The sequence below is a fragment of the Chelmon rostratus genome, chromosome 20 (genome assembly GCF_017976325.1).
Source record: "Chelmon rostratus isolate fCheRos1 chromosome 20, fCheRos1.pri, whole genome shotgun sequence".
NCBI classification, from domain to species: domain Eukaryota; kingdom Metazoa; phylum Chordata; class Actinopteri; order Chaetodontiformes; family Chaetodontidae; genus Chelmon; species Chelmon rostratus.
Genome location: NC_055677.1, coordinates 23,060,872 through 23,086,326, shown reverse-complemented (window position 1 = coordinate 23,086,326; position 25,455 = coordinate 23,060,872). Strand labels below are relative to the sequence as shown.

General features: G+C 42.1%; 1 protein-coding gene across 1 annotated transcript in view; it reads right to left on the bottom strand.

Moving 5' to 3' along the window:
* The window catches only part of cubn (cubilin (intrinsic factor-cobalamin receptor)), a 144,549-nt gene that overhangs the window by 332 nt on the left and 118,762 nt on the right, over nt 1-25,455 (bottom strand). Inside the window, exons 60-66 of the mRNA XM_041961353.1 lie at nt 19,315-19,514; nt 18,899-19,061; nt 14,564-14,772; nt 13,149-13,293; nt 3,474-3,655; nt 3,015-3,180; nt 1,548-1,787 (exon numbers count right to left, since the gene is read on the bottom strand). Coding sequence (XP_041817287.1) covers nt 1,548-1,787; nt 3,015-3,180; nt 3,474-3,655; nt 13,149-13,293; nt 14,564-14,772; nt 18,899-19,061; nt 19,315-19,514 — 1,305 coding nt within the window. The remainder of the gene's footprint in view (nt 1-1,547; nt 1,788-3,014; nt 3,181-3,473; nt 3,656-13,148; nt 13,294-14,563; nt 14,773-18,898; nt 19,062-19,314; nt 19,515-25,455) is intronic.

Genomic DNA, 25,455 nt, shown 5'->3' with positions numbered 1-25,455 from the left:
TTACAGAAAAAAAAAAAAAAAACTTTATCACAGCTTTCCATAAATGCATTTTTATTGATTTATTCAGAAAAAGGGTTGGCAGCTTATTCTCAGATTTCTTCTTTCGTTTGTAAGAAACTGTTATAAAAATTGACAGACTGAACTGGACTTAATAATAACAGGAGTGCATATAATTTTAGTCAGTTATTCTGGTGAGTATCAGCTGTGATGGGTATTTAAATCGGTCAAGGCACTGACCACCCAGCTGCAGTGCTGATCCGATGCCACTCGTGCCAAAAATCTGGACAAATGTCACTTTGATCAAGGAGTGAACAAATCTGCATCAGTTGAGATCAGTTGATTTTGGACAGTGTGTGGGCTGTGCACAGTGATGTGTCCTCTGTGTGTTAACAAGAACACGCATATAAGAAAGTGGTGCTCAACTGCAGAGTAGTGACAGAACTGATGCGGCATTATTGATATTTGTGGCACGTGTACCTGCATACTAGTTATGTGCATGCATGCTTATTAACACACGGATACTGTGAAATATATTATTAACTCAGCTAAAGTGGGAACGGCATTGCACTCAGTGGGAGCAATGATGCTGCCTTGAGCCTTCTACTTTTCTTTTGTTCTGCCATGTTAGGTGACCTGGGGTAAATTTGTTCTGTGATTGTCCTTTTTTGTTGGGGCAGTTGCCTTGTTCAACAGTAACTCCCCCTGGTGTTAAAACTAAGAAGTGCAATACACTCAGGCAAAAGTTTCAAGACCGGGCCATATTCTATTCTACTTAAAAAAAAAATTAACATTTCTTGCGGGCCAATTAAAAATGGACTGTGGGCTGCAGTTGGCCCGTGGGCCATAGTTTGGACACCTCTGCTATAATGTGTACTCTATGGAAATTAATACAAAAAGCTGCTGCCCATGAATTCACTGCAGACTGATCACTGCTACATGCGAAACAGCATCTTACATTTAATGTCTGAAAAATGTGCAGCAATATTTTTTCAGATACACACCAGTTGAGAGCGACTATACAGCAGGGAGAAACAGTGAGGTAGAGAAAGATGGACAGAGAGACAAAAACAGAAACTGAAAGACATATCACAAAGTAACTTAACTACAGCTCTCTGTTCAGCATTATAACACAAGAAAAGAGCGCAATAATCCAACATTTTTTTTAATTCAAAATTGTTTCCTTGAGTGGCCTCCTGCCTATGTTTCCTGACTTTTAATGTCTCATAGTAGCTCCAGTCCAGTGCAACATGAATGAAGCAGCCAGTAATACTCACACACTTGTTCTCAAATGCCGTTTGTGACACTATGTCATTTTTTTCTATTAATGAGCATTAAATCAAAGCTGAATTAAGTTACTGCAAATCCCAACATTTCCTACTGATACTGCATCAGATCTTATTTAGAGGTACTTCATTCAAACAAATGATATTGATGGACCTGCACTGATAACGCTGAAAAAGGTTTTGTCCCTGCCATTACAGGCATAGTAAATATTCCTCTAAATCTGCTACATTACAGCTGAAGTAGTGACTGCTTTCTTGGGTTACATACCACTCCACAGTAAGGTCCAACGGGCAGTGAGAATGTGTCTGGGCCATCATATAACTTCAAGAAGTTGTGCTGGCAATTTCCAGGGTCATCAATACTGATCTGGGCGAAGGTGATAGTGACCACACGACCTCTGGGTGCCATGATGCCCCATTCACAGTGGGTCCCATTGGGATAGGTACCTGGGTAGTTGGGACTTGAGAATGAACCATGGTCTCCATACAGAGTGCCACCACAACCTAGGACACAAACATATTAAGCAAAGATGCTTAAGCCAAAAGAAAAGCAGGGTTAGCAAATAGGAAGAACATGAGCAATTTCTACTGCTTCCGAGCAATATAAGGGCAGTAATAATCCGTCTCAAAAGTAGGAAAAATTAAATCTTACAAAAACACCTACCACAAAGACACACACAAGTTATAACCTAGGAAAAAAGACAAAGTCAAAGCAATATAGAAGGATATATGGCTTCTATACCTCTGCTCCTCTAGTTTTACATTCTGTATACACAAAAAACAAAGTGTAAATCTTCCAGAACTGTTTGACTAAACATAAACAAATAGGCAAGATCACAGTTACCAGTGTAAAGAGATCCATGTTCCATGACCTTCAGAATAATACATGTAATTTTGTGTCTGTTTATTGCACTGTACTGGATAAAATCCAAGTGAAATTGCTAAATCAACAGTTCACCTGATATGCAGTGGCAGACTAGGATAGATGGAATAACCGTAATGTCAAGATTCTCTTGAAGCAAGGTATTGGACTGTGAGGTGCTGTGATGCCACTTTGACTAAAACGCTCATGACATGGCACGAGATCAGAGGTGGCGGCCCCCAGCTGCTGGACCACTGATCTAAACAAATCTCTCCTTGGACATAAAACCTCTTCCATATTTCCTCATCTATTGTCCCCTATTTTACATTCAAAAGTCGGAATATATTAACAGACATCCTGGATCATCTGAAAAAATACATTGCTTCATTGAACGGCAGAATCTGCACCATGAACAAGGACGACAAAAACAACACGAAAACAGGCACAGCCAGCTTCACCGTAAACAAGAAGAGACTCTGCTGAGGTTCACTCTCATGCCCTTGTACAACACCATACACATGCTTGAAACCACCATGCTGTAGAGAGCTAAGCAACACCTAACTATCTATCTCTCTTTTTTGTTTTACTTAACTCCACTACTATACTTTTCCATAGTTTTCTTTCTTTTATCTAGCCACACAATAGTTCTTGACTGTTCAGAATGCAGACAAGCATACACACACACGCAGTTGTGTGTCCATCATTTTTTTGGGACATTACATAAGACTTAAAATCATTTCTCTTAGTGTAAGATTAATTCATTTGTGACAGCAACTCTCTTAGTCTTTGGTTGGAATAAAAACCTCTAACCTCTTGATGTTTCATGGAACCTGGTTTTAAATCATTTGTATGAACAGTTCAGTTCTGACCATGAGAGGAGGATGTCCATGTGGCCTCAAAGCCATCCCGGGCGTGGGAGAAGTCGCTCTTGAAGCGTATGTAGAGCAAGTTGAATTGTGAGAAGATGGGGCTGGGCAGGGTGCTGCCACAGAACCGATCAATCAGTGGAGAGTCCATTGCACTGCCATTCCGGATCTGAGAGACAATCAAGTGGAGCAGACTTACTATATGGCCAAATGTATGTGGACACACAATTTTGGTCTGGGGTTGTTTTTCCTGGTTTAGATCCCTAAGTTCTGATAAAGAGAAATCTTAATTGTATAGCAATGGGATATTTAAGACAATCGTGTGCTTAAAACATTGTGACAAGGGGGGGCTTTACTGTTTCAACATAAAGTCTGAATAACATGAAGGCACTAAATAATGTGTATAGTCATTCAAAGTGTGTGTGTTTGTGTGTGTGTCTCTGCATGTGGTAGTTGTCTCACCTCCAGGTAGTCAAATTCGCAGTTGCTGTGGCTCTCCACATCAAAATTGTTGAAGAAGAAGGATATGTAGCTGTTCTGTGGTGCCTTCAGGATGATTGTGCAGTCCATGTTGTGGGGGTAAATGTCAGGCCAGCCCGGACTCTTCAGGTAGCCATATTCCTGTTCATAGGTTCTGCTACAGCCTAGAGACCACCACAACATAATTAGTGCACTAATCTACAACCAACTTCCAGATAGACTTTATTGATCTCACACTGGAGAAATTTACTTTTACAGAAGCAAATGGAGGTGCAAATAAGAACAATAAATTACAACAGTGCAAACAAATAAAAAAACGTGGTTTTCTATGATAGATAGATAGATAGATACTTTATTCATCTCCAAAGAGAAATTTGCAGTTCCAGCAGCTCAAAAGGTGGACACACAAGGGCATGCAAATAAGAACAAGAACTACTTTCAAGTAAAGAACAACTTTCAAGTAATGAACAACTTACAAGTGATGAACAACTTTCAAGTAGAGATCAACTTTTAAGTAAAGAACAACTTTCAAGTAAGTGGCAAAATACAATACAAAATACAAACTAACAATATATTGTTAGTAGCAGTAGCAGGTCTGGCTATACAGAATAAACATCTGAACATCTGTCTAGACCGGATAAACATCTGTAATACAGGATAAACATTCAAGCAGTTAAATATGGGCACAGTAGTGCAGTTGTGCAAAATAACAGTGTGCAACACTTGGGTCCAGCATTTAGATGTGTGTGTGATGAGTCCAGCATATAGATTTGTGTGTTATAAAGTGCGTGTGTCCATGGTGTGTGGTGTAAGTGTGTGGTGAGTTCAGAGTTGTTGTGTTGATTATTGTTTTTGTCGCCCTCCCCGAGAGGTGTTGAAGAGCCGTACGGAGTGGGGGAGGAACCATCTTTTCAGTCTGTCCGTAGAGCAGGACAATGACAGCAGTCTGTCAATGAAGCTGCTCCTCTGCCTGGAGATAGTGCTGTGCAGTGGGTGATCAGGATTGTTTATTATGGACAGGAAGTTTAAGGAAAATGAAAGTGTCATTTTGCACTGCACTAGTGGATCTGGAGTAGCAGTGTATTAGGATGTTTGTAATCACAGAGGAACAGAGTTTATTGCACATGATAACTTTACATATGAGTTGTACAGTCTGACAGCGGTGGGAATGAATGACCTGCGGTAGTGCTCCTTCCTGCATTGAGGGTGGCTTAGTCGGCCACTGAAAGAGCTGCTCACAGTCCAATGCAGTGGGTGAGAACTATTGTCCATAATGGCTGTGAGCTTGGCCAACAGCCTCCTCTCACCCACCTCCGCCACAGAGTCCAGTGAGCAACCCAGGGCAGAGCTGGCCCTCCTGACCAGCTTGTTTAGTCTCTTCCTGTCCCGCTTTGTGCTGCCCAGGGCCCAGCAGATGACAGTGTAGAGGATAGCAGTGGCTGAGGAGGAGCCTCTCCATGGTCTTCATGAGGTGGGAGGTCAGGGCGACTGGTTTGTAGTGGGCCAGTTCCTTGGCGTGTGTTGTTTCAGGAACCAGGATCAAACAGGAGGTCTTCCACAAGACAGGGACCTTCTCCAGGCTGAGGCTTAGGTTGTAGAGGTGGCAGACGACCTAACAGAGCTGGTCCGCACAGATCCTCACCAGCCTGGGGCTGATGCCATCTGGTTCTGCAGATTTCCACTGCTTCAGTCGCCTCAGCTCTCTCCTCACTTGATGTGATGGAGGGGGGGAGTGAGGGGGGGACTGGGGTGCGCTGCAGAGGGTGTGGGGCTGAGAGGGACTGGGAACAGTCCGTGTGGGTGTGGGGGAGAAGGGGGCAGGTGAAGATGGTCTGGGGAGGAGGAAAGTGGCCTCTGTGCTGGAATAGTGTGAAGAGGGGGGAGCAGGAAGGGGGGCAGAGGGGGTCGGGGAGAATCAAATCTGTTGAAGTTGCAGTTTAATTCATCCGCCCAGCACTGGTCTCCATCAGCTGTCCCTCTGGCACACTGTCCAAATCCAGAGATGTTCTTCAGTCCTCTCCACACGTCCCGCACGTTGTTCTGGGCTAGCTTCTTCTCCAGCTTCTTCCCATAATCTCTTTTGGCCTGCCCCAGGAGGGCTTTGAGTTCAGGGGTGACCCAGGGGTGGTTGTTGGAAAAGCACCGTACCCTGCGAGTTGGCACAGTGCTGTCCACACAGAAGTTGATGTAGTCCATGATGCAGTGTGTGAGGCCTTCGATGTCATCTCCATAAGGCCTGCAGAGCATGCTCCAGTCTGTGGTCTTAAAAGAGTCCCTCAGTCTCTCATTAGCCTCCTCAGTCCACACTTTCACAGTCCTCTTCTGCACGGGTTCCTTTCGCAACCTGGGTGTTTTTTGGGGAGCAGAAGAATAAGGTCATGGTCAGACCTACCCAAGGTGGGGGAGGGGGGTGGAGGTGTAAGCCTCCTTTACATTTGCATACAGCAGGTCCAGTGTCTTATTGTCCCTCGTATGACACATAACATACTGTGTGAATGTTGGGAGAGAGGCGTAGAGAGAAGCGTGATTGCAGTCCCCACTGATCAGCAGCAGGGCTCGGGGGTGGCGCGTCTGGATCTGGCTGACAGCGCTGTGGAGCCGCTCACACGCAGCCGAAGCCTCCGCCGAAGGAGAAATGTACACGCAAAACACAATCACGTGCGAAAACTCCCGCTGTAGATAGTATGGCCGCATGGCCACAAGGAGCTGCTCCAGGCCCTGTGTGCACAGCTGTTCCTTCACGTGCACGTTCGCAGGGTTGCACCAGCGCTCATTCACATACACTGCCAGCACCCCTCCTTTCTTCTTACCGCTCTCCGCCGCACTCTGGTCCACGTGCGCAACTGCAAATCCCTTCAGAGGAACCACAGAGTCCGGTATCAGTCCATTCAGCCACGTCTCCGAGAAACACATGAGGCTGCACTCCCGGTACTTCCTCTGCTGCCGGGTTAGCACAGCCAGCTCCTCCATCTTGTTAGAGATGGAGCAGGCTTTTCCCATGATGACAGAGGGAATATAAGTCCTCCCCTTCTTGCGTCCTCCTCTGCAGCCTCTCCTTTTACTCCGTATCTCCGTTGGGACAACGGGCTTGTCTGCATACGTGTGTACGTGGGACGCTCGGAGCTGTCGCTGAATCCAAAAGGGTTCCCAGACGCGGATCCAAAAAATGCAAAAAACAATGCCAAACAAAATAAAAGTGTAATAAAAGTGGGTTTCCCACATGCACAGTTGCACAATGCTTCACCCACCTTAAAGAAAGATAAAGAAAATGTCTATTTACAAAAGAAAAAAGGAAGAGTAAGACCCTTTTGGGTCAGAGCAACCACAACCAGCTGCTGGTCATCCAGCGCCATCAGTATCCATTATGTGTGCTGTTTGAAAAACAATTTTTTTTTTATAACTGAATGTTTTTATTTTAAGGAAGGACATACAAAGCATTATGCATATAGCAGCTCAGGTATGGTCCTCTCTCATTTTAAGCAGTGTTTAAATGAGAGAGCATGAGGTGGTATCCAACGCTGAACAATTATCTTTTTAGCAGCTGTCAAACCAGTTAACCACAGTTTGCGTGCCCTCTCTGCAATTGGGAGTGTTGAGTCATCATTAAGGAGGTGCAAAGCAGGTTCCATGGGTAATTGCACACCAATCAGCGAAGAGATAGTGTCCACCACTTGTGTCCAGAAGTTATATACCTCAGGGCAATCCCAGAGGGTATGAATGAATGTTCCCAGAGTGGCCTGTTGGCAAAAGGTACAGTATGGATGAGACGATAGACCCATCGAATGTCTTTTCCTTGTGGTCATGTAAGTCCCGTGACATATTTTCTGGTGAATAAATTGATGATTGGGATATTTAGAAGATCTTGTCACATTGTTCCATACTGTATCCCAATTTATCATTGTCCCGAGGTGGATAATGTCTTTTTCCCACTCTTTTTTGCCAGAAATAGAGACAGTTGGGCATGAAATGAGGCAAGAATAAACATGAGATACAATCCTCCTAGGTGCATTCAGAACTATATCCACAACTGGGTGAGCCTTCAATTCAGAGCCCCATGGAATTCGGTATGTTGAAATAGTAAAACAAAGAGTTTTGGGAGATATTGTATCGATCAACAAGGTCTTGAAAATTAAGTAAAGATTCATCTCCATTTAGATCTTGAGGACTTGTATGCCCTTTTGTGCCCATGTGTCCTGAACAAAAGGCTTACCACCTGTCAGTAGATTAAAGTTCTGCCAAATAGGGGAGATTTGGTGCCATTTCTTCTTGTATCCTATAAATCGTTCAACTATTTTGAATCAGGAATCAGGAATCAGGATTGCAACATATATGTTACTATAGGTCCATAGAGTAGGGAAAATTTTTTGTGTGAAATACCAGAAAACAGAAGGTCCTGCAATCTCATTGGGGCTATCAATTCCCTTTCTATATCTTTCCAAGGTGATATATTTTAAAATTTGGACAAGCCCAGCCCCCTTGTGACTTTTTCAGCTGTAATGTTGTCCATTTGATGCGAGGTCGCTTGCCATTCCAAATAAATTTGCTCAGGAGAGAATCTAGTTTTAACCAGTAGTTTGCTGGTGGAGCTAGGGACAGCATAGAACTGATTACGTTAATCCTTGGCAAAATTTTAATTTTTACAGTGGATATGCGTGACGGGACCGATGCTGGCAAGTGCATCCACCTGTTGATATCGCTCTCTATCTTTCTGAATATATTTGTCTAATTGATCCTGGCCACAGATGATAGTGACTTGCTTATTGGGACTCCTAAATAAGTTACTTGTTGAGGAATTTTGATTCCTTGTGGAATTGTAAGTTTATCTCATTCAGCATTGAGCAGCATCAACATTGATTTAGAGAAGTTGATCTTAAATCCAGATAGCATCTCGCAATTTCTCAATATTTCAATTACATTTGGGAGGGAGGTCTGTAAATCTGACATAAATATGAGAGTATCATCTGCGTATAATGATATAGAGTGGGCAGAGGCACCTATTTTTATTGGGGAGATAGATGTGCTGTTCCTTATTGTCTGAGCCAAGGGTTCCAGAGAGAGGTTGAAAAGAAGTGGGGATAAGGGACAACCCTGTCTTGAACCACGGCATATTTCAAAAATCTCCGAAAAACTTCCCCCATTAAAAACTCGAGCTGAGGGGTTAGCATACAAAACTTGTATCATCCTAATAAATGCTGGTCCAAAGTTGGATGAAGTGTTCTCCAGAGAAAGTGCCACTCTAGCCTGTCAAAAGCTTTTTCAGCATCGACAAATAGCAATCCACTGGGTGAGTGATTCTTTTCTACTTCCCCAATAACGTGTAGCAAACGTCGGATATTATCTGAGGCTAAATGGCCCTTCATAAATTCTGCTTGGTCTGGATTTATCAGACCCCCTACAACTTTTTCTAAGCGCAAAGCTAGGACTTTGGCATACATCTTCAGATCTGCATTAATCAGTGCGATCGGTCTATGGTTGGAGCATTCTAATGGGTCTTTACCTGCTTTAGGTTTTACTGTGATAAGTGCTGTATTTAGGCCTCTATAAGAGCAACCTTTTCCAATGGCCAGAGTGCCAGGTATAGTTCGGCTGGTAAGCCGTCAATGCCTGGGGAGCGGCCTTTATTAGTGGATTTTAAAGCTGCCAAAAGTTCATCTAAAGAAATCGGCGTATCAAGTCTCTTTGAATCTTCCTGTGATAATGTGGGAAGATCTAGACCAGTGAAGAAAGCATCAATTTTTTCCTGTGAAGTGTCTGTTTCAAAGGAGTAGAGTCAAGTAAAAATAATAAAAAAAAAAAATTTGTGCGTTTCATTAATTTCTGGGGTAGTAGACACCAGTCCCCTCACTGGGCATTTTATTGTGGTTAAAGACATCTTACTCGCTTGATGTTTAAGAGTAAGAGCCAAGAGACGACTTGGTTTACTCCCTTCTGAGTAGTACTTATGTTTGGTACTATGCATTAAATACTCAACCCTATACTTCAACAAATTATTCAGTTCTGCTTGCTCAACTTTTAGTTCATATTCTTTTTCTCGGGTATAGTTGCGGTTTAGTTCCTCCTCTAATGTTTTACATTTTTGTTCTAGGTTAGAGATTTGTTGCTGTCTGGATCTTTGGAGTTGTGATGAGAATGAAATAGCATTGTCCCGCAGAAACCCTTTTATTGAAGCCCATACCAGCATTGGGTCCGACACACTGTTTTTATTAATATCAATAAACTCAACTAGTTTAGGTTCCACCTGAGCAAGATATTCTTTGTTCTGAAGCAGAGCAGCATTAAATCTCCATCTGGACAATTTTCTTTTAATAGAGTCAAAGTTCAAATTAGCTAAAACTGGATTATGATCTGATTGGTGCCTGGGCAGAAAATCAATAGATTCTGCAGTTGAAAACAGCTGAGCAGAAGATAGGATGTAATCTATTCTGGAAGACATTTTGTGATGGGGGAAAAATTCTGCTGCCACCAAATATCTACAAGGTTCAGGTCTCTAAGAAGATGTCGTAATGATTTAGATGAAGCTGCTTGAATATTGGATACTGAAGTACTTGTCCTGTCTAGATTACTATCAAAAAAGGTATTTATATCTGCACCAAAAATGAGAAGGTAATCACTCAGACACAGTAAGTCTTTGGTGATTCGAGGGCAAAAAGCTGCCTCATAGATTGTGGGTGCGTAATACTTACAAAAGCTACTTTTGTGCCTTGTATAGATGTACCACAGTATGCCAACCTCCCTGTAGCATCTGTACTGATCACCTGTATACATATATTGAGTTTGCGTTTCATAAGAATCACAACACCCTTTGTGCGAGAGCCATCTCCTGAAGCAGCCACTGGTTTGTAAAATCTGCTCTGTAATCTGACGTACAATCTGTAATCTCCTGTATAAAAGTGCAATATCTACATGTTTTCTGTGAAGAAAATCTAAAATTTTTGTCAGTTTAAATGGTGAATTTAAGCCCCTGGCATTGAGTGACAAGACTTTGTAACTAGCCATTGTCAATGGGCTTCAAGCCTGGATAAGGGATTGAAAGCACGCAGAGCATAAAAAAGTAAGGACATATCTGTAGTAAGTGCCAACGTGTGACTACACACAAAGGGTGCTGCAGGTAACAATAAAAGGAAAAAGAAGACCATGTGTGGTTAGCGCTCCTTGGCGCCCCCTCCCCGTTCCCTAAACCCACTTTAGCGTCAGTGACGAACACAAGGCGATGTCTAACATTGAACTTTGCCTTCAAACCCTCTTCCTAAGCTGTACAGTACAGTGCTTAAACTTGTTAACAATAGTGAACTTTTGAATACTAGTGTTTTTGGTGTTTGGATGCACCACCTGTAGTACCAAACCAACCTGGAGCATGACATACATCAATAGAAACCTGACAGCTAAAGTAAAATGATTGACCAGTCAGACATATTTAACCTGTGTATATATATAAAAAATAATAAGATAAAATGAAATTAAAATATAATAATAATGATAACAATAAAAAGAAGAAAAAAAAATACTTAATTACATTTGGATCACCCCAAAATCTTTGCGTTATTTGAACAAGAGGAGGAAAAAAACAAACAAACAAGCAAAAACTAACAAATAGATTAAAATTAAAAGACACATATTCCCTTATAGTAGCCCAAAATTAACTGTCTCGGTGTCCTGCATTGAGCAAATAGAGAATTAATTTAACAATTTAACAAATTCACAAAAGTAAATGAAATATGAGAGAGACTCCTTTAAACTCATTCAATCAACTCCATCATGACAGCAACACGTGTCAGAGTGCATGGGTGGGGAAAAAAAAAAAGGGAGAGAAAAGAAATCTGGCATATATCGATGCAAACCCAAACCTCAGAAAAAGTCTGGCTGGTAGTTTCACGTGGGGAGCTGACTCAAACCTCCATATCAGATGGATCTGTAAAACGCAGAGATGCCCTGGCTTTGGTTTTCTCAGGTGGACCTGCAGCGGCGCTCTCCGGACTGGCATGTGAAAAGAAATGCTCAGCCTCCCTTGCTGAATCAAAGGACATCTTTTGTCCCTGCACGTTAACTCTCAGGACTGCTGGGTAAATAAGGAAATTGTCGATTCCTTTCTGCCTAAGTTTGGCTCTAATTCCTTTGAAGGCGCTTCTTTGTTGAGTTGTCCCGGGGCTGTAGTCAGTGTAAAACTCCAAGCGGGTGCCATCTGGGAGGCATGGCTTTGCCTTTCTCGCACCTTAAAGTATGGCTTGCCAATCAGGGTATCGCAGCAGTCGAATATCATCGTACGGGGCTTGGCTGTGTTGCTGGAGTCGATTCGGTGTGTTCTGTCAATATCCAGCTGAGGGGATGAGGATGTCGCCAGCTCCGGAATCCAGGTTGGGAGCATTTTTTTGAGAAAGCCAATGGGATCATCACCTTCCATCCCCTGTGGTAGGTTAACTAACCTCACATTGTTTCTTCTCCCACGATCTTCACGTTCGTTGGTTTTCTTTTGCAGCTTCTCGATTTCTGAGAGGCAGTGGTTGGTGTCTTTCTTAACCTACCTTATATTACCCTGAAGTGCATCCACTTTAGACGTCAAGTTTTCCATGTTTTTGGCATGCGTGGTTATCTCAGCACTTAGCGAACGGAGTAACTCAACATTTTCAGACAAGCTTTTCGAGCGGACCCAGTGCCGTCTCTAGTGCTCCTGCTAGCATGCTGGCTACCATGTCACTTAGCGAGTCTCTCTGGGCGTCAACAGTTTGCCGGATTAGTATAGCCACGCTATCATGGTCGGGCTGGCTTGTGCTAGCGTTAGCCTTGAATCGCTTACTGCTGTCTTGCTGTTTTTGAGGCGAATTTGCTAGTTTCTTCTGTGTTGCCATTGTTTGCGGTGGTTAATCAAAACAATGCAACAAGTTTAAGTTGTTAGGAAAGTCGAAATTTCAATAGGAGGAGGTTAGCAGGCAGGAGATCAGTGTGATGCGACCATCTCGCTGTGTGTCTAACCTGATGTTGTTTGAAAAATTATTGTGCAGTTTTCATTGGGACTATTTCTTCAAATAAATGAAAACTGTGTATGTTCTGTGGATTTTCCAGAGAAACAGAGATTCTGAATCTGGAAAGAGAGGTTGAATGTTGTCCAATGCTAAGAACAGCACAAATTAAATTCTCCACTGTATTGGGTTGTAGGAAGATATTGCAAAACCTGAAAATTAAACCCAAACTATCTGCATGGACCACTAGGGGAAAAGGGGAAAAAATCCCAAGATGTTTTTGTGTAATTTGGGTGCCCCAACCTTTCAAAAAAGATAACATTGATCTCATCTTTCTCATTATCTTTGTTTCTAACACAGGGGTTGCAATGCAAATTTAGTTGACATGTCAATGCTCAATGACAATAAAGGCAATCTTGAATCTTGAACTAAGTGTCAGTCAGTGAAGCTGTGTTGACTGGTGAGATGGTATAATATGCCTTCTACTGGCAGCCAGCTACTGGCACATGTGGTTTAAAGTTTTCATAGATTAATATACATTAATATCTCTCTTTTTTAAACCAAACTCGCACACATGTGCCTATGAAGCCCTAAGCTGTTGATTTAAATATATAAAAGATATACAACTACAACTAGGTAATAGCATAGTAAGATATTTTGCTTCTGTTTCTCATCTTGTGACAGGTTTAATGCAGGTACTTACTGGCGATCTTATAGGTGAAACTCAGGCCATTTCCTGTCATGAAGGTGTCAGATTTGAAGTGCAGGAGGATCGTTCTGCTGTAGCTGTAGAAGTCTAGTGGATGACCATCCAATGCACAAAACTTATGTGACTGCCCATAGTCTCCCTGGAAACACAAGAATCACCTCAATTAGAATGAATGTTATAATGTTGTGATGGTGCATGAGGTGTTTATTGATAAATCTGATAAACCTCACCTCTCTACTGTGATTATGGGTGCTTTTACACTAAACTTGTTTAAACATACTCTGGGGCATTTACCCATTTGGATTGGTTCGTTAAGGCTGGGGAGAACGTTGTGAGTCAAACTCTGGTGTAGACTAAACAACTGGACTGACTTTTCAAGCAGTGTATATAAAGCGGTGTATATATTTACGCAAGTGTGCGCATTGTGTGGTCTACAAATCAGTATGAGAGTCTTGATTTTCCCACAGCCATCAGGGAGTGAAAAGGACTTAAAACATAGGTATGTTACACATGTCCTCCTCTATCTATTTTGACAGTGACTGGCCGTCAAAGTAGATAGAGGAGTGGTCGAGCCTCAAAACCAGTCATTATTTGAAAGCTCCGTGTGACACCAGGTAAGTCAAGTACTGCATGACTTGGTGTCTTTCTCAGAAGACAAACTGACTGTGTAGACTATGTGACTGCATTACAATACATTGTTGTGGGGTTGTGTACATGTTGGTGATGACCAAGTCCAAGTGCTCCATATGACCTGAATCAGAGATGGGTTCTGTAGAATGATTACACTTCAATCTGTGCTGCATCCTTGCTCAGATTGCGAGCTGCCAGATTGTCTCAAGACAAAAACCTGGCCAACACTGAGGCTGTCCTAACCACGCCTCAACAAAACCACCTGTCACCATGTGTCTAACTGGCTTCAGAGCACTACAGTTCCACTGATGGGGTAGTTGTAGTTTTGTGTAGCAAGAAGAGAACTGCTGTACACAGTGTAGTAGTGTTGATGTGGGAATAATGATGAGTGCATCATTATTCCCACATCAAAACTATAGCTGCCCTTCTACATGAGGCCTATTTTTGGCAAACAAAAAAAGATTGCAAAAACCCCTCATGACAAAAACTCCTAACCTATGCCACAGAACTCACTCAACTTGCAAATGAATTTTCATTCGAAATCTGTCCACCTATCAGTAGGACAGTTGTTTGATCCCTTGGCAGCCTACATGTTGAAGTATCCTTGCTGTGAATAAATTGTGTATATACAAAAAAAGGTAAATTACGGATTGATCTACAAAAATAGAACTGTTTATCTGAGTTTGTTTCCTTTTGGAACTGCTGCTCATGTGTCCCATCGGTATGTTTTGTTGCTTATGATAACAGCACTGTTTGGTCAAGTCCTTGTCTGGACTCACCATAGGCCAATCCTTAATCTCCAGGTAGTTTGTTGAGCAGCTCTGGTTGGGCTGGAGGACAAAGGTCTGGATTGACACATGGATGGTTTCCTGGGCCGGAGCATCCAGGGTCCAGCGGCAGGAGGTGTAAGGGGGATAGGCATGTGGGAAGGATGGTGAGTTCAGGGTCTGAATGGTGGTTGTGGCATTCAGAGTCCCGCCGCAAACCACTGAGGGAAGGCAGATGCATAGAAAGGTTTGGAAAATGCACAAAATTATCAAAGTATCGTAGTTACATGTGATTCACAAATTTGTAATAACTTAGCGTAAAATGCAAGGGAAGCGGGAAATTCCCAATTGCATGGATATAAATAAAATCTTAGAAAGTTCTATGCCAACCTTCAGCAGATAAGACCATAAACAAAGACAACATCAACTCCTTTCGCAATAGCATCAACCTAGTGTCTGCTGCCCTCGATTGATGCCTAATATGAATGGCTAACTATTCCCTGCTGAGTTCTACAGACAACTTTGGACCATCCTAACACCACTTTTCATAAGAGTGACAACAAATATAACTGAGCATCACGAGACTTAAACTCCCCTCGACTGCTGGGAGGTGCTTCAGGGAATGAGTGGAAACTGCCTTCAACACTCCTCATGATCATTATGAATATTTCGTCATTCCTTTTGGTCTCAATAATGCTCCTGCAGTTTTCGAAGCCTGGATCAATAATGTTGCCAGAGAACTGTTCAAATCTTGTCCAGATCCAAGCAGATGTGTGTCCTCCAGAGGCTTCTGGAGAACTCTTTGTCAGGGCAGAGAAAGGTCATTTTCATGTCTCAGAGCTGACTTGATCAGGCCAAGGTCTAGCAAGCTCATTCTTTCCCAGCTCACAGTGCCTGCTCCTGTAACTGTGTCTTTGTTGCAGCTTACCCTTTTTGCACCTAGAACAATAGCTCTGACCAGGCCACTGTTTGTCAGCCAATCCAAAAGAAATAACAAAGAGATAGAGATGACAATGTGTTGTCTCTCAACATGTAGAACCTCGTCCTGGTCCAAGCATCTCCTCTCGAAGGTTTCATGTGTCATTGCTGCCACATCTCGTTGCAGGCCCACTCTGCTCTTCTTTGCACATCTGGCTATGGTCAGAGCAGTGGCACCTGATGCTGTATTCCTACCCCCTGCTACATCCCTGGCTGAATGTGTCGCTATCCACGTATGGTTTACATCTGATGATGGGGTCTTTGAAGTTGGCTCCATGGTCCATGGGTCCCTTCCCCATCTCCAAGGCCATCAACTTAACTGCAGTCTGCCTCCTCACTCTGTGCAGATCCATCCAAAATTCCATGTCTCTAGACTCAGACCCATTAAGGAGAGTCCACTTTTATCTCAACATGCCAGTCTCCGAGTTGTTGCTTTTGGGTTCAAGTTTGCAGCTACTATACATTGCCTCCCTGGACACAGAGAAAGCCTTTAGTTAAGTGAACTGGAAGCTTTTAACTCTCAGGTATTTGTACTCCCCCCACGATCTTAATGTCCAAACCATGGATGCTCACTGGTGTAGTCTGTGGCACCTTCCTGCAGAAATGTATCACTATCTCCTTTGTCTTGCTGGTATGGATGTACAGGTGGTTCGTTTCACACCATTTCACAAAGTTGGTGATGACTTCCTTGTATTCTTGTTGGTTCCTGTAATGGGTGAGGTTAGGACCCGAATGCAGTCTCACCAGAACATGGAGACAGTCTTTACCAGCTTTATTCTCAGACTTCGCAAACACAGAGAAGTAGCCACCCAGTTTCAAAGCTCAGAATAAAGTCTCCCTATAGCTTCACTGCTGCAAAGAACCAAGTAAGCAGGGAATGCTCACGTAGTTCAGTATCTTCAATGGAGTTCAGAGTTTTTTTAAATGTTTGGTCAACCGAACACCAACCAATCACAGGCAGACAGAAATCCAGATGTGCTGGGCAGAACTCTTAGTCAGAGACAGAAGGCTGAGGTATTTACCAGGAAGCAGGAAGTCATGGTGAGGATCAGATGAGGTGGGCGTGGCTGGCGAGGGGAGTGAAATTGGAAAAGTACTGGCTGGGCAGGTGAACAGATGAATAGAATGGCAGCAGGTAAGAGGCTGAGGCCACTGTGACAGTTCCCCTGTGATACACTTCCAATGACAGCTGTATCATCAGAGAACTTCTGGATGTGATAACTGCCAGTGTTGTGCCTGAAGTCTGATGTGTAGAGGGTGAGGAGAAAAGGAGAGATTACTGTACCTTGTGGACCTAGCAAGGTACAGTAGCCTGAAGTGATTGGGCTCTCTGGGATGCACAGTTTTTGGACCTGGAAAGGAGCTTTCCAGTAGCTTTCCTCTCCTTCATCCCCCTGAGTTCCTTCCTCACCTGATCAGTTGTTACAGAGAGACTGAGGGGTGGACTTGGAGGTGACTCTTGTTGAGTGTGTGGGGGGACGGGTATGAAGTCTTTGATGTAGAGTGTAGGGGGGTTAAGTGATGTAAGGAGGGAGTTGGTGGGTTGGGTAGGGAATGGGGGGAATCGAATGTTGAAAAACAGATTCAGCTCATCAGCCCATTCCAGATCTCTCAATCTAGAGATGGTTTTCAGACCTCTCCAAAACTCTCTGGCGTTGTCCCCCTGAAGGTGCTCCTCCAGCTTCCTCCTGTAGCTGTCCTTGCCTCTCCTAATCTCCTTCTTCAGCTCCCTTTGAACCCTCCTCAGCTTATTTTTGTCCTAAGATCTGAAAACCCTCTTCTTTTCATTCAATAGGGTTTTCAGTTCTGGGGACACCCAGGGTTTGTTATTTGGAAAACACTGTTCCTTCCTGGTATGCACAGTGATGTCCACAAAGAAATTTATGTAGTCCATGATGCAGGTTGTCATCTTGTCAATGTCCTCCCTGTGTGGATTGCGCAACACTTACCAGTCAGTGGTGTCAAAGCAGTCCCTTAGTGCCACACCGGATATCCCTGACCATCTTCTCACATAACGTGTAGTTGCCAGTTGTTTATTCACCATTGGTATGTAGGCAGGGAGGAGATAAACTAGATTGTGATCAGAATGGCCCATTGTGGGGAGGGGTGAAAAACTGTAAGCATCCTTCGTATTTGCATACAGTAAGTCCAATTTTCTATTGTCTCTGGTGTGGCATTTAACATACTGGGTGAAGGTTGGGAGAGTTGAAGACAGGGAAGCGTGATTTAAGTCTCCAGAGATGACGAGGTGTTACAGTGTGCAGGAGCTTGCATGCTGCTGCATCATCGGCCAACGGGGGGATGTACGCCGATATCATGATGAAGTGCGAGAACTCCCTCGGGAGATAATACGGCCGACTGCTAACAACTAGCAGCTTTATGTCTTTTGTGCAGCACTGCTCCTTTACACTGATGTTTCCTGGGTTACACCATCTGTTGTTTACAAACATCACACTCTCAGTCGCTCTCCTGTCCACTTTCAGCAGTTGAAATCTGTTCAAAATGACATGCGAGTCCATTCAGCCACAACTCTGTGAAGCACATAATGCTACACTCCCAGTACTCCCTGCGGTTTGGTTAGGGCTGTTAGCTCTTCCATCTTATTAGGGAGAGGTCTCACATTCCTCATAATAAGAGACTGTATGAATGTTTTTTTCGTCTTTTGTTGTCACAGCAGTTTGCTCCAGCTCTGCATCCCCTTCTCCTTCTCCTTATTCCTGTGGGGTTCTCCAGTATTTCCACTGGGAGTATGTTCATGTTGCACTAACAGCTGTTCCAGAGTGTAATCGATAGAGCCTGGCTGAATGAATCTCCCAATGTTTTAAATAATCCAAAAAAGAGTAAAAAGCAAATAGCTAACTAGTCTGACCAGTTGTACATTATTAAGTTTGCACGATTGACGGAGACTAATGAAGAAACGCTAAAACAAAGAAAAGTAGTCAAAGTTGCTATATCTAGCTGCCACTCATGCTGTGCCTTCTTGATTGACATAATAATACAATTTATTCAAGTTGTGAACAGAGTAAATGTTAATGCATAAAATGGCACAGACAACACCTGTAGATAGTGCACATTAAACAATAATATTTACATACCACCTACTGTGCCCACCCCAGGGGCTTCATCGTTCCAACTACCTTTCTCATCCTGTTTACCACACCTACTCAGATAACCTACCTATGAGTGATGACTGAAAAGGACTCCTAGCCAATGAGGCTGCTGCAAATGGGTATTTCAACTAAGTCATTTTGAATTGGTTTTAAGTGAGTTAGATGGTGTCTTATAGTTTAAAGCTTTGCAGGTGAAAATTGCATTGTTTCTGTAGCAAGTAGAGTGTAGTGTAGTAGAGAGAGGGGGAAAGTGTCTTACATGGCACAGCTCTGTAGGTAGCATTGAAGCCTTGTCTCTGTACTGAACTATCAGTGACAAAGTGGATAGTCAGTAAGTTTCCGCTCGATACAAAATAAGAAGGGATGAAGTCTCCACAGAATGTTCCAACCAGAGGAAAATTAATATTGTCACCATCAAACACCTGATAGAGATACACATACATTAAAAACATTAACAGAAAATAGCAAATCCATTGTTGTCATAGTAGTTATTATTGTCAAGGTAGTATTCTCCAATTCTAGTGTTACACTTGACATCATGAATTGCATAAATTCATTAACTGTAATCCACAACTGTAATTAATATAAGGTAATATAAGGTAGAAATCAAAATCATAATTAGTTGGTGACTTATCATTAGTTCACACGAGCAACCAATGTCTGTGGGTTCTTTACTTTCACATAGTCGTAGCGGCAAGTAGAGGAGCTCTCAAGGTCAAAGGAGTTAAAGGTCAGGTTGATAGCGCTGTTGACTGGCATGTCAATGATCCACAGGCAGTCCATCCGGGGCTCATAGCGCCCATCCAAGTTTGGATCTGGAGAGCCAAACATGCCCATGGGGGAGGACAGGTAGCCACCACATCCCTGTGCTGGACCTGCAGGAAATTCAGAAAGTTCTTCTTCTTAAAACTTGTGTTATAACATAGCAACTTCAGGCTAGCTTCTCAAAGTAGAAAAATAACAGTGTCTGGGACAAACACACAGGACCACATATATATATATATATACATGAATTTCTGTTTCTAGAAATATACTGTATATAGTTTTGTATGTATATTTCTGTTCATTTGTATGCCAAGAAGCAAACTTCCTCATTTGCCTTCGCTTGCTTTATGTGCTGAGCCTTTCGTGCATGTTAAACACACTTTATCACTTTTTGTAATATTTCATAATAACTTAACATTTGTTACAGGAAGTCATTCCAAGGTGGGGCATACCAGCGGAACTGTAATCAGACAATAACTCCCATTTTGTTAACAGTATAATCTCAAATTTGGCAGAAGAAAAACAGCAGTTGATTTGAGACAGCAATGTGTTGATTATCCGCAGAGTGGTGGTACGGTTAAAAGATATAATGGGGTGTTGAAAAACAAGCCCACAAAAATTATGGAAGAGACACAACTGGATTGAGTCTCCCCTATGTGCTAATGTGTGTGAGGGGCAGACACCACTCTACTATAGGCTTATCACCACATTAGGTTTTAACAGGCACAATTATGCCTATGGGCCAAGACCTGTACAACAGATTTCTGTAGGTGAGGCCATAGTGGCCTACTGTACACAGTTCATTCAGCCCAAGTAAAAGCCGCTCTTCCATCCCCCCTGAGGAAAGGAGAAATGAGTCATCCCTTGACTGGATTCTGGTGAAAGATCTGAGAAGGCAACACTGGCATTCCCTGTGTTAGAGATTTTTTATTCTGATGTGCTTTACATTTGGTTTAGCTTTATTTTATTTTTTTCAGTTTTATACTTAATATACCTTTTTTGACTCATTTTGAAATTAATTTGTCGTATGCTCACATGTTTCAGGTACTCATTAACTGCATTTTAGGTTTTTATTAGTGGCACGAGGTAATGCAAAAGCCACTCGCCTCTATAGCTCAAAGAGCATAGCTCAAGCCACTATTGTAATCTCTCGCGTTTTTTTTTCTTATTTTTCATATTCCGCCAGAATTTTGGCATGAATCTAGTCCCGCAACTTTGAGAAAACCCTCGCAAACTATATATCAAAATGTGCGGCATGATCAGGAATGGTGTGCTATGTACTTATGACAGGATTCATTCATAATTCGCAAAGTTAATCGCAAAAAACTGCGAAAAATTTCCCATAAGAAATGAATGGGAAATTTCCTCAAGTTTCAGCCTTTTTCAAGTTTCCGCTGCCTTGCCATACTTTTTCCGAGAGACTTCATTCAAACTTTAAAACGGAGATAATTTTGTTGGCTCAAAATGAACTTCGGCTCACTTTTTGATATTTCTTACGTTTTTTTATCCCTGACCATGAAGTTTCTCAAAAAATGCTCAGAATTTCTGCCCCTAGAGTGGGTGATGTCATCAGCTAGAGTGCGAGAGGAGAATAGGAGACAAATAATTTTTGGATCCTTTTGTAGACAAACGTCTCTTCTCACCCCTGATTTCAATTTTAAAGGGTTAGCCCCCACCACGTTTAAATAAAGAGGGATTTTGCACCAGCTGCCCTGCTCTGCTGCTCCATGTAAGCCAATACAATCTCCAGTTTTGTGTCTCGCAGCCTGCCACAATCGACCATTTACTAATTTTTCTAAAACATATCTCAACACCAAACAGACGTACATCTGTCCCAGACTTCTGCGCTTCTCACAGTCTAATCGTTTTTTTGTTAGCAGCTACCGTTTTCTCACAATTACAAGTTGCTTGGGAGAAACCGACAGCGAAAAAGTAGCTGTTCCTCAAGGGGAGAATTAACTGTCAACAGGTGTAACTGTCGTTTACACACACACATTCAGTGTCATAAGACACACACACATCTCCATGACAATCAGCCTGAGCATGATTAAAGCCCATTAAGATCAAAGATGCCCCCTAAACAAGCACGTCAAAACAAGAGCATTGTTTGAAAACAACCACTGTCCAATTTTTAAACTTTTTACCATAATGTAGACATACTGATTTGCAATAAAGTTGAAGTGGCCCCTTAATTTTTTTTTTCCAGAGCTGTAAATGCACACACACGATCTTTATGAAGTAACAAACTTTTACATACACATTTAGCCATTTAATATGTTAAAAAGATAGTAACATACCATTTAAAGACTTTGGTCCTAGTTAAGACAGGCTGCATCTAATGAAAATATTTTTTTAGTCAACCAATAATGACATTTTTTTTTCTTTAAAAAAAAAGTATCAAAAAGTATTGAAATACATGTTGGTATCATGACAACACTAGTAGATATCGATACATATACCACGGTTTGATAATCAATAATTTTATTGAAATATGCCAATACATCTGATTGGCTACAGACACTTCCCTGTTGAAAAAAATGCATTTGTGGCTCGAGACACGGCAGAGGAGTCTCTCCCATTAACTCCCATTAATTAAGAGTATGTATACTGTCCCTTGAAGTGACCTTCAATTATGTTTTAACTGTTTTAAACAAGGGAGAGATATCTTGAACTGAAATTGTGACTACTGAATGTTTAGTATAGAGCAGTGTTTCTCAATCCTGGTCCTGGAGTACCACTGCCCTGCATGTTTTAGATGTTTCCGTGCTCCAACACACCTGATTCAAATGCTTAGCTTGTTACTGGGCTCTGCTGAGGCCTGATAACGAGCCAACAGCCACTGTCAAAATTTCGGCGGCGGAATTGTCTACTTCATATTGTAATATAATTCAATGCATTATTTATAATTTCATTTGGTGTATGGAGGTCTAAAATCATTAGTTATGTTTTTACTTATGTCTTTATTTTCTCTTAATCTATCCTTTGTGTCACAGTGACTTGGAAAAGTGGCCCCAATGAGTCAGACAAGATGGAAAAAACTTCTTCACATTCTGTAAAGCATGAGGGGCCTAGCCTGGGTGTTAAGAGGTTAAACTTGTGAACCCAGGTGCAGACACAGAGACAGATATGGCATTAGCGATATTTAATCACAGGGCAAATGAGACTGAAAATGAGTCAAGGCTGAGCCAGAGACAGTCTGGGGAGAACGTCATCGGAGGTTGGAGACAGAGGGGGGCTAGAGATGAGGGCTGGAGCAGATGCTACCAGGACCAGACAGGGTAAAACTGGCAATGGGCAAACAAGTGTAAGAGTGACTTGAAACGCAGACTGCCTGAGCAGGTACTAAAATCTGGCAGTATGTATGTGGGGGCAACTGTGGCTCAGGAGGTAGAGCGGTTGTCCACTTATCAGAAGGTTTGTTGGTTTGATCCTTGGCCCTGGCTTACATGTCAAAGTATCCTTGGGCAAGATACTGAACCCTAAGTGGTATGGCGTGTGAATGTGTTGTACTTGTAATGACAGGTGGCCTAGCTAGTGTAACTGGCTGAAGGCAGGCAGACTCTGCTCTGGCACACCTCTCCACTCAGGCAATCACATACCACACAGACACACAGGAGGGAGGGAGAGAGAGACAGTGAGCCCAGCTCTGAGCAAGACAAGAGGTTGCTGCATGCCTGTCAACCCTACCATTTTTCCTGAGATTTTCCTGTATTTAACCCATCTTTCCCACTGTTTAAATATTTTCCTGTAAATCTGCTGTATTTTTAACCCCTCTAAAAGAAAAATAAAAAATCGACAAGAGTCATAACCACCTATTTACCTATTCAATGTTTTTACCACATTCCCCTGCGATACAACAGGTGGCAGTATGTAGAACATTGGCTGTAACTATTGATGAGGAGTCTATTCATTCAAATGGTACCCACCAATAAAAAAAAGAAGAAGAAGAATAGGAAGAATGAACATGAGAAGGTCCATCCCTCTACCTCTACCTGCCAAAAAGGCTACAAGTTCTTGCAAAATGGGAGGAGGCAATGTCAGTCAAAGTCATGCTTTTTGTTAAGTATGGCAACAGATTTTAGTGAATCACAGTGAAAACTGACAAATCTGCAAAGCACAAGTACGCCCAAAAGGAATTGAAACAGGCTCTATCAGTGGCTGCATTTACTATATCTGCCATCCATTCTAATATATACACTCTCCTACCAAATGTTTTACTTGTCAGTGGCCTCTCTCAAAATCACAGCTGAATGACGATGTGTCAGTGACGTGTACCTGTCCTATAACTAATATATAAATAAAGTGTTGAATTTATATGCCCTTATGTTTTCATTTAGATCATGCAGGGTTCCCAGCATTTCTCTCTCAACCAGGTATCTGATTCTGACCACCTAACTGCAGTCAATTAATGTAGGAAGTAGTGAACCCAGTCCTTGTTGCTCTGATATTTTAAAGCAAGATTTTAGGAGTCACCATAGGTAGCCATGTCTAAATGTAAGGGGGATGTGGAGAATGGTAAGGGTGGTGGGATGGCCCAGGGCGGGACACCAGACAGTTTCCCTTATTTTCTGATCTCAGTGTTAACAGTTTTGTCTTACTGCAGTTCAGTTGATGTTATAGGGGCAGATGATGCAACTTCTTCATATGTTGTTCATGTGTTATGTGTTAAGGAAAATGTGGCAATTGGCAAGATTTTGAGGTGAAGTTGTCGATTCCCCAATGAAGTTAGTTCTTTTTCAAGCAGAAGACTACAAAAACTGTATTTTTGTTTGTTTCCTGTGCCTGAATGTTCCTGACCATTTCCTGACCAGTTTTTACTATGGACAGGAAAATACTCCTTGTTGTAGCTACAATAATAATATTTAAACTCAAAACCAGTCTGAGGGCTTTTAGACAATTTAAACACCCCTTAGACTGGTTTACTTGATATTCGTTCCACAAGTCCTACCCTATTTATCTCACCTTGCTGCTCCTAAATATCTTTACCATTCAAATGGTAAAGTGAAGGGGGACCAATGGTGGAACTTCGATTGTGTAATTAATGCTACTTTGCTCATTCTATGTACTTTTTAATTGTCTGCCTTTAGGTTCTCGATTTATCCCTCCCTTTTTCTGCCCTGCAACACCCACATTTCCCCTTTGGGTAATCAATAAAAAAATTTCTTATGCAGTCTCCAACAGATGGAGGTAGTGTTGCGAGTAACCTCAATACTTTTCCTTTCAGTGCAGCACTGTAATAGACTAACTACATTAGAATTGCATTACAAAGTAAAACACAATTAGAGTTTAAATTTAGATTTATATTTTGATTTTTTTGCCCTTTTTGCAAGGAAACTTTTTTCCACCCCCTGTACAGACTAAAGAATGCACAAATAGATCAAATTGGACAGAATACATCAAACAGGTACATACATGGAGCCAACAACATACACCCACGACTAGCACATTCTCAAACTTTACATACACAAACACACAAATTCAGGCACATTACAATCTACATGTTCTGTTTTGGCAGTAGGAACTTCACTTTCTTCCAAGCCAGCGACCTGTAACGGCGACCAGACGGGAGGAGTACTAAGTGTGGGTTGGCGGGGTGACTGGGGTCAAGTGCTTTGGTGTGTGCTCTGCGTGCAGTTGCTGTGCTGTTAAGGTCAATTTACATATTGATCTTTTAAGGAAACTAGCTTTGGTTTGGCACTTTCTTCTGTCCTTCTGCAAAATAAAAAACTTTATATCTGAGGAGGCTTGATGGTTTATTCAGAAAGGATTTACAAAATACCACTGAAAAATGCTTTCATAATGAGTAACATTTATATTGTTAAATCTTTAATATTATTTGCACAAATATTTGTAAGATTGGACTTCTGTTTTAAGTGTAAAAAAATACTCCACCCTAATAAACCCTTAATTGACTGAGTGAGATATGAAAATATCTGGTGAGGAGCTAGAAATGGACCTCGCTCATCTATGGACCTATTTCAAAAATTGTTATTCCCCTTAGTTAGACACAAAAAAGGGGAAAATAGGAACCAGGCTTTATCAAAGTTGAAA